Source organism: Vigna umbellata, chromosome 4, assembly GCF_029865625.1.
Source record: "Vigna umbellata cultivar VRB3 chromosome 4, Vumbellata_1.0, whole genome shotgun sequence".
Lineage (NCBI taxonomy): Eukaryota > Viridiplantae > Streptophyta > Magnoliopsida > Fabales > Fabaceae > Vigna > Vigna umbellata.
In genome coordinates this window covers 46,476,675-46,485,428 of record NC_142168.1, presented here as the reverse complement: position 1 = coordinate 46,485,428, position 8,754 = coordinate 46,476,675, and the positions used below count along the sequence as shown (strand labels likewise).

At 30.2% G+C, this 8,754-nt stretch overlaps 1 protein-coding gene across 1 annotated transcript; it reads right to left on the bottom strand.

Moving 5' to 3' along the window:
• Nucleotides 1-660: 660 nt before the first annotated feature.
• Nucleotides 661-6,890, bottom strand: LOC124839046 (MLO-like protein 6). Its single transcript, XM_047314787.2, has 15 exons — nucleotides 6,483-6,890; nucleotides 6,121-6,178; nucleotides 5,792-6,033; nucleotides 5,175-5,291; nucleotides 5,026-5,086; nucleotides 3,818-3,906; nucleotides 3,570-3,644; nucleotides 2,946-3,040; nucleotides 2,818-2,867; nucleotides 2,537-2,577; nucleotides 2,258-2,431; nucleotides 2,090-2,125; nucleotides 1,873-1,940; nucleotides 1,430-1,490; nucleotides 661-1,340 (listed from the first exon to the last, which is right to left on the bottom strand). The coding sequence occupies exons 1-15, from the start codon at nucleotides 6,603-6,605 to the stop codon at nucleotides 900-902; spliced, it is 1,731 nt and encodes a 576-aa protein (XP_047170743.1). The 5' UTR covers nucleotides 6,606-6,890; the 3' UTR covers nucleotides 661-899.
• Between the last annotated feature and the right edge of the window lie 1,864 nt (nucleotides 6,891-8,754).

The window sequence follows — 8,754 nt, the reverse complement described above, 5'->3', positions numbered from 1 at the left end:
ATAAAATTTATTTGTCCATCAATACGGTTCACCCACACCTTACGTTTGAATTCTGAGCTTAGAGAGCTTGTAATCCAAAAGGAAAATGTTTTTTTAACAATTTTTTTTTACAATTTTTTTACAATAGTTTATGAAGTAGCTTTTGATTGGTCTGTTTCAAATTAACAAACCAATAAAATAATGATATATAGTCTATTGTTAAAAGGTTGTTAAAAAAAAATTGTTAAAATATCATGATCTAATCCAAAATATTTGAACTCAATGAAAATAATTGGACTTCAATATACTAGGATTAGGACTCCAATATATTTGTAGTTGATTATATTACTGATGATAAATCTCTTGACTAAAAACCTTGATATATTGATAATAAAGATTCTAGCTAACGAAATTTGTTTAAAGTAATTGTATCTATTATATAATCTTTATCCATAGGTCCAAAAAATCTATAAACACAACACGTTAGGAAACACTTGCTCAAGTCTTTTTTTATAATTCATTATATTATCAAATACAATACTCTCTAAATTATTATTAATTTGAGCATTGAAAAATTGTCTGCAAGTTGATATTTCTTCGGTCAACATTAAATATTCAATAATCATCATATCAAACCTCTAACTCAGACACTGTTGGTTCAAAAACGATTTTCGGTTCATATGTCCAAAACATACACTTAAAAGTAGTTAGTCACTTGGAAGGGGAACATATTTTGCTGTTGTAATGTTATATATATGTAGACATCATGATTTTTCAACAGCAAATTGTGCCTTCAACATCGTATATATCCTCGAATGCTCCTTCAACAAGGTTATGCCTCATTCTCCAAATGACTCTGCATTGATGCAAAAGAATGGATATGAACTTTGATATGTACATAAGCTGTACATTTAAAGTGTTTAATAAAAACTATCATCTTCACTTCTCGTCTCTGCACCATGATGTCTCTTCTCAAAGGAAAACTCTGATGAACTAACTCTGATTTCAAGCCGAGAGCTTGTAGGCAATTCTGGGACTGAGTTTGAGCCTGATTCCATTACTTGCATTTGAGTTTCTTCACCAGCTGCATGGTTGCTTTTGGAAGGTGAGCCTTCAATATCCCATTGTTCATTTTCATAGTTGGATGTTCTAGGAGATGTTTGTGCACTATCACTTCTACCAGCAAGGTGTTTTTGCAGCAGATGCATGGGAGACATACCATAGGTTGGCGTTGATGGCCTGCTTGAGAATGGTGTGGTTGGCTTACTGTTTTTTACTTGCTTTTTGGCAGTGTTGTGCCAGTTCTTCAGTGCTGATGCCACTCTCTGATTGAAGATGGTAGGTTTCATGGTTGAACCCATCTGCAAAACATTATGAAACCAGTGGATGATTGTTTAGTTTTCTGAAAGAAAATTATGCATGCTTGGATAGATTTTCTAGCAAGTCAGACCTGTGTGACTAGAGCATATAGAGGTAGTGTCACATAGCTGCATAAAACTTGTATGATAACCCTGCAAAACAAAATTGCCACATCATTGTTATGTTTATGCATAATGTAATGAATTAATGGTAGGTCTATATATTGGTGATGGTTTATTGAGGAGAAAATTTATTGGAAAGACAATAATATTAACCTGAGTCTAATTGTTGGAAATCTTACGTCGATTATAGATAAGACCATTTTATAATATATAAGTGGGTACAAATCTCATTTTACAAATCGATTCTTAGAAGTTGAATTGAACTTAAAGTCTATTTCTTAATACTAATCACAAAATTAACATCATCTTCAACTCAAAATCATTAAGATAAATGGGTTTATGAGTCTTCATGTACTTTATTATAATTCTTAACTATTGTCACGTGAACTTTTTATCATAGAAGCAAACTTACCCCATTGTAAGTCTAATGACAATATCTGCAGTTGTTTCGTGGAAGCAAGAGTGTAGGGAGAATTCATACTGAAATAGAAATTAAGAAGTTAGGAAAAATGAGAAACATAGGCACGTATTAAAGAATGGAAAATTTTCCTCAATGTTGTAGTTATAACCAAAGAGAGAGAAACTAAGGCTAAAGTTCAAGAGAAATAGGTGAAGATGGATAAACTTACAGTACTCCAAGAGAAAAATGCCAGTTGAAAAGCATTCTGCAACATAGAAAATGGTTTTAATGGTTTTAAAGTTTCAAATTAGAAAAAATAAGAGAGTTAAACAGAGACAGAAACACCCACAAACTCAATGTTTTGAAATTTTAAATTGAAAATGGTTTTAATCGTTACCTGAAAGAGCACGAGATGAATCAAAAAGAGGAGGAGGCGTGGACGGTTGAACCAGAAGAGGTCATCTCCAGGTTCAACCAGAGGTGCACCTTTGACAACTTCTCCTCTGTCTGTAATCCTCAGTCCCATCTTTGTTATTATCATTTGAAGTTTAGCACCCACTATTAAGATTATCTGTCAAATTTACATTAAATTTGACATTTATTTATGCTCTTATACATAAAAAAAAAAACAACTTATAGAAAGGCAACATTGACATAATGAGTAGTTTGTGCTTACAACAAATGGGATGAATGGAAGCCAATAATAAGAATACCATCCTGCAGACAGATCAAATATTTTAAACTGTCAATAATGACAATTCACAAGAAACTTTGTTTTATTTTGTTCTACTATCTTTGGTTACTGAGAACATGTTTAAACAAGTTCATAATTTCAAAATTAAATTCTACTAAAATCATTTCTCCTTAACTTAGAAATAAAAAGACCCTAATTTATTGACAGATTATATTAAAGATTTTCTTTATTCAAATTAATTTATGAATTTCAAAACGGCTTACCATGAGTATTTGTCAGAAGGAACAGCACCGCAAAGAACCATATGACTGGGCTGCAAGTCACAAAAATTATTAAGCTTAAATTGATGAGTAAATTAATAAAAGCAAGAAAAAACAGAACACATTCATACCTTATTCCCACAACAGTTTTAAAATCCTCTTCAAGTGATCTTTTGATGTACTTTTGGAAATCAAATCTTGCATCACTTCCCGGTGCCAGATGCGCCTAAAATCCCAAGTATATCTTAGTCTTTCCATTTTTTAATTAATTAATAAAGACATAATTTCTAACCAACTCTGTTACTGATTAAAAAATATAAATTGTGATGGACTCAAATATATATATATTTTATAATTATAGTAATGTTATGAAGTGTCTAATAATTTTGTCAGAATTAATATTTCAAAGAAAGAAGTTTATTTTAAAGTTAACTTCTATAGGGGCATGTTATATACCATGTAAAGAAGCGAAATTTAAACCTTCCTGAATCCAATAAAATCGGCTTGGTAAGGTTTGTACTCACTTGTGTATTATAAATTGGTTTTATCTCTAGTTGATGTGAAACTCTTAATAATATGTTTCATAAATTTAATAAATATTTGTTAAAATAACTTTATGATAAACTTTGATATATTTTAATAAACTGAATTTAAATTTAATTCAAATTGACAAAAAGTCGATTTTCAAATTAAAATTTTCAGACGAAAAATTCCAACGTCATGTATGGTACCAAATATTTTTAAATATAACTCACGCTGATGAATCCATGTCGTAATGTTAAATAGTCCACTTTGTTGACTGATCCAAAGAATTGTCGGAAGAAGCTAACCTGATTCAAGCAGCGTACAAAGAAAATAGTTAGAAACATGAAAATTAATTCTTTTACGTGTCAAATACTAATTAATTACACACTTTAAATTAAAAAAAAATTGGCAAATATTGGGAAAAATGGCTAATAAACTATGATAGGAATTTTATTAGCAAATTCATTTATATTCTTACAATGGATAAGGAAATTGTTGACTGACTCCAAGGATTCAAGTGTCTTCTTCCAAATGTTGTGTCCCTTGCAAATCTGAACCTCTCAGGATCTGTAATATGTACACATTTATATACGGCACAGTCAGATTGACCATATAATATAAATGGCCCAAAGAAATATAAACAACACGTTCTACATTATTATTTATCTTTAAGAAGTATTTGAAACCAATATCAATATATGTGGCTACAACATTATATTATTTAATTATTCGTCTTTGATATAAAATTACTAGAATAAATAGTAGGTGCACTAATACAGTCTACAATATAGTACGCGATAATTTTTTTATTTTATTTTATTTTTCATGACTTTCATAATTATTTATTTATTTAAGAGTAAGTCATTATTTACCATAAAATAATACTTTCCCACACTTTTATTGGAACTAATTACGTACTTTTAATACTTATTTTGGGACTACATGAAAAATTATGCATCGTAATAAAAGTCAACCGTTGTATTATTTGTATAAATAAGACGAGATAATATCATCATGACGCTTTATTATACTTAAACAAGAATTGATACTATTTTATTAATGTATTTGCATTTTGAAATCGATTCCTATATCATAGGTTTTCTTTCTTTTATTTTTTTGCATCGGATGACTATTATATTGCTTTAGGGTTAAAGATAGTCAGAATATAAATATTTATTTCAATCGATTTTTTTAGGAAGATGTGTCTATAAGGTAAATATTTTATATATATATATATATATATATATATATATATATATATATATATATATATATATATATCATTCTTTGTACAAGAGTTAAGGCAATTTTTTTCATCTAAATATTTGTTGCTATTGTTGATGAAAGATATAAGTAAATAATAGAAGCGATAATATAAAAATTTGTAATAAATTAAAAGAAATATATGTATTACCTTTACTACGTGTAAATTAACTAAGTTGAACTAAATAAGTAACAAATCCAAATTACTGAGTAAAATTATATAAAATTGACCTGTTACGGAATAATTAATGTATAAAAAGAAAACTGTGTTAGTGTTTTTTATTCAAGATAACCTTAAAGTCATACCAAACCCATAAGAAAGTCAACCTCCACGATATCAAATATCATGTCAAGATATTAATTAAGTGTAGATACATCATTGACATTAATTGGTACTTGAAATGAGGAAGTTTGAGTTCTTACCGTTGTAAAATTGATATTCAATGGTCTTGGTTTCATTTTCCCATGCCCTCCACTTTCTCATCTGCATGCATAAACCAAACCAAGAATTTAGAGAGAGAAAAACACAGAGAAAAAAAAAATCTAAAACTAGCATTCTGAAGTCAAAAAACCTTGGTTCTTCCCAAACCCAGTGTTATAATGCACTGTAGGATATGAAATATTGCTAACACAAAGATGAATATATGCAGCTGGTGAATCCCGTATGCTGAAACAAAAGCAACTTTATCCTGCAAATAAATAATCACCCATCAAAACTATAAATATATCAATGTTTCTCGCAACATGCACTTCATTTTTTATCTCTAATATTTATATTTACTTGCTGTATATACATTTTTATTTCTCCCTCCTTCGATTTTAGCAAAGAGTTTGAGATCATTATATGTTAGTTATGATATGATTAACATTGTATTCACGACATATTTGAAAACTGTCATAAGAAACTTTAAATTGAGGTTTTAAATTGAAAAACAAACACATGTATTTCAACTCAAAATTTAATAACACTAAATTATATTTATTATTGATTGTCTTGAGAAAACTATTGTGAACGTGAACCACAACCTAATAATTTTCCTCAGTCGGTGGATGCCTACATACGGTAACTTGTTATGTTATGGTGATAAGGATGTCAGACAAACATATGGTCCCTCTATCAGATACAGATAAGTTTTTGTTGTTTTAAAACGAAGAAACAAAATTAGAACAGTGAAGATGGTGAACTTGCCTTTTCAGCGCACTTGTCGTAACCTTTTGTAGCCAGAACACGCCTTGGTATGGAGTCATAAAGTTGTAGCAGTTTCCTAAAATTTATCTGAATATCCTCAGATTCATCCTCAGATGTCGTTGAGGACTTTGGGTTCTCACAAGGATGCCACGTGGATGCAACATGTTTTGACACGCAGATCTTTGAAATTTGATCTTGCAGAACACTTAAGAGCAAGGATATGAATCCTAGCACCATAAGCTCTGAACACAGTAATTTCAGTTAGAAACTCAAACACATTGTGTAAATTCAACAACTTTTAATTCATTTATTCGGAAAAGCATAAGTACCTCCTTTGACCTTCTCCAACGCTTCGAATAGAGCATTTTTTTGTTTCTTCTTGAACCACTGTAAAACATAAAAACATGAGTATTGAATCTCATAAAAAGGATAAAATATAACGTGTTTTAAACTATATCAAAATAAATGTTAAGTTTTTTAAATATATTGACTGGTTTTTTACTTTCTTATCTACGAAAATGAATTCATGATCATAAACTCATTTCGATCATCTACCTCATACTTAGTCTCAGATTTCCATCTATCAGCAATGGATTTCTACTATAAAAATAGCTTACTTTGATGTTCTCTGAGCCTTAAACATTAATCTCAGCTTCTTGAAGCATGAATGAATAAACTCTGCCAAGCTTACCTTTCCAATACCATGAATAAGATGTTCTATGGCGATTGAAACAGCAAGCAGCACAAAACACACTACTGCAACAGCCCATGTTGGAGTTTCCTCAAGAGTTCGCTCATAAACTTTGGATGACATGTCTGGTATTTTCCTCAATCGTTGCAGGAATCAAACACAAAAACGATGTGATCAGAGATGTTCGAAAGATTGTGTAACCGCCGACCTATGTTGTGTTTTATCGAAATGTTGTGGAGATTTGTATGGAACAGATGAAGGGTGCTGATATTGGTTTACATCTGAGAGTGTACATATGATGTTTGAGATAAGCTTGTTCGATTATCTAGGGAAGGCTCGTCATGAGACAATGGAACACGACACAACACGTTAGACACATTCAAAGCGGTGATTAGTCAAAGAAAGAGAGCAGAAGGTGACGCAGAGTTGAGACTCTGATTGGTCAACATTTACTTAAATATTACAAGAAAATCGAACCAGATCACTTTTGAAAAATACAATAATGCTATTACTGTATTTGTTATTTACATAGTATCTTGTATCTCTTTTTTCGTTTTATTTTCTACAGTTCTTGTAATTAAAACTGTACGTCTATGATGGTAATTCTTTTTTCTTTACAAATTAAATTTGGCTTTTTTTATGTTTTTTTCCGATAATTTAAGTTTTGACTAACATGGTTTCAGTATACGTTAATTACTAATTAAAATAGCTGTGCTAAAATGAAGAAAATACTTATTTAAACTAACAAATATATCTTAAGAGATTCAAATCAAACATTTTGAACTTTGAAAATTTAAACTTGGGTTAGAAAAAGAAAGTCCAAGGACCATGTTTATGGTAGCCAAAACTAAACAAGCGGAGACAGACCAGGAATAAATAAAAGAAAAATCAAGCATTTCGTCGTAGCTGTTGCTAATTGACAAGTAAATGGGTTCTTCTACAAACGCGCTTCTATTAATAGAAAAAGAAGAAGAAAGAACTGTTCAATTTCATATTTCAATGTAGAAAAGAATTTCATTCATCAGTAGTTATTTGAAAATTAAGTTTAATCAAATTTGGGTTCAGCGAGTATTATGATGGTTCAATTTTAGTTTAATAGTTTTCTAGCACGCCAATGGTTCTTTGATATATTATAAATGTAACTTTTAGTATTTTATAAACTGATTAATATCATTTTTATCCCTATATTATGATGTTTTCAAGGGTTTAACGTGATTCTAATTTTTGTAATTTTTTTTTAACGACGTCTAAATTTGTTAACGACACAGTGTCGTGGGCAATCAGTAAATGAGGTGTTCTTTTTTGGCTTACATAGCCTGTCCATACTAGGGTTTTAAACTTCCGTTTCACTTTTCACTTTTCACTTTACACGTACGTTGTCATTCATACTAGGGTTTCAAACTTCCATTTTATCTTTCTTTCCACTCACCTTCCATATCTCATTTGACTTCAATTCATGTATTTTATTTTCGCTTTCTTTCTAAAATTTGGGTTTGCAGCTTGAATTTAGTGGAATTGTATTTGAGATTTTTTTTTTTAAAAAAATAGATATAATGAATGTGTGCTCTATTTTTGGTTTTTGGTTGTTTGGGTGGAATGTTTGGTTTTGTTCTTTATTATGTGGGAAATAGAAGGAAACAAGGAGACTACATCTTGGTTTATGATTCTATGTTGTTTATGAAGTAACGATTTAGAGATTTACTTAGGCATTTATCATTTAGGGAACTGCATCTTGGTTTTTGATCTATGTGTGCAGGTGTTTGGTTGTGGCGCATCGCCAACTCTGTGCGGTGGAAGTGCATGGTGGTTAGGGTTTCTATGTTGGGAGGTTGAAAATGATGATGTGGCAATATGAATATTGTGTTGGACAAGCCACATGTGTAAAAAATGAACAACACCTCTCATTGCTCACGTGGACACTATGTCGTTAACAATTTATACGTCATCAGCAAAAGTAACAAAATTGAAAAAAATTATGAAAATCGGGACCACGTTAAACGCTAAAAATAGTTGAGTCCCACATTGAACAAAGTGAACAAAAATAGGAACTAAAAGTAGTATTAAGTCTTTATAATTCAATTTTGAATTCAACATTAAAAGTAGTGTAATATTACAATTAGTAATTCAATTAGGTTTTAGTTTACCGATAGGACATATAATAATGATGACTTAAAAATTAGATATTTTAGTCATAATATCTAAACACTATAAAAAAAGGTCACAGAATTACTGATAGATATATGACAACAATACTATCCAAAATTTGTCGATA

What these genes read in the sequence shown, in the direction of transcription:
- LOC124839046 (XM_047314787.2), bottom strand. Translation starts at nt 6,605, where the DNA reads ATGTCATCCAAAGTTTATGAGCGAACTCTTGAGGAAACTCCAACATGG. An exon ending in GTTGGAGAAGGTCAAAGGAG is followed by an intron (nt 6,034 to 6,120) that starts GTACTTATGCTT and finishes TACTGTGTTCAG; the next exon opens with AGCTTATGGTGCTAGGATTC. An exon ending in TACGACATGGATTCATCAGC is followed by an intron (nt 3,041 to 3,569) that starts GTGAGTTATATT and finishes TTGGGATTTTAG; the next exon opens with GCGCATCTGGCACCGGGAAG.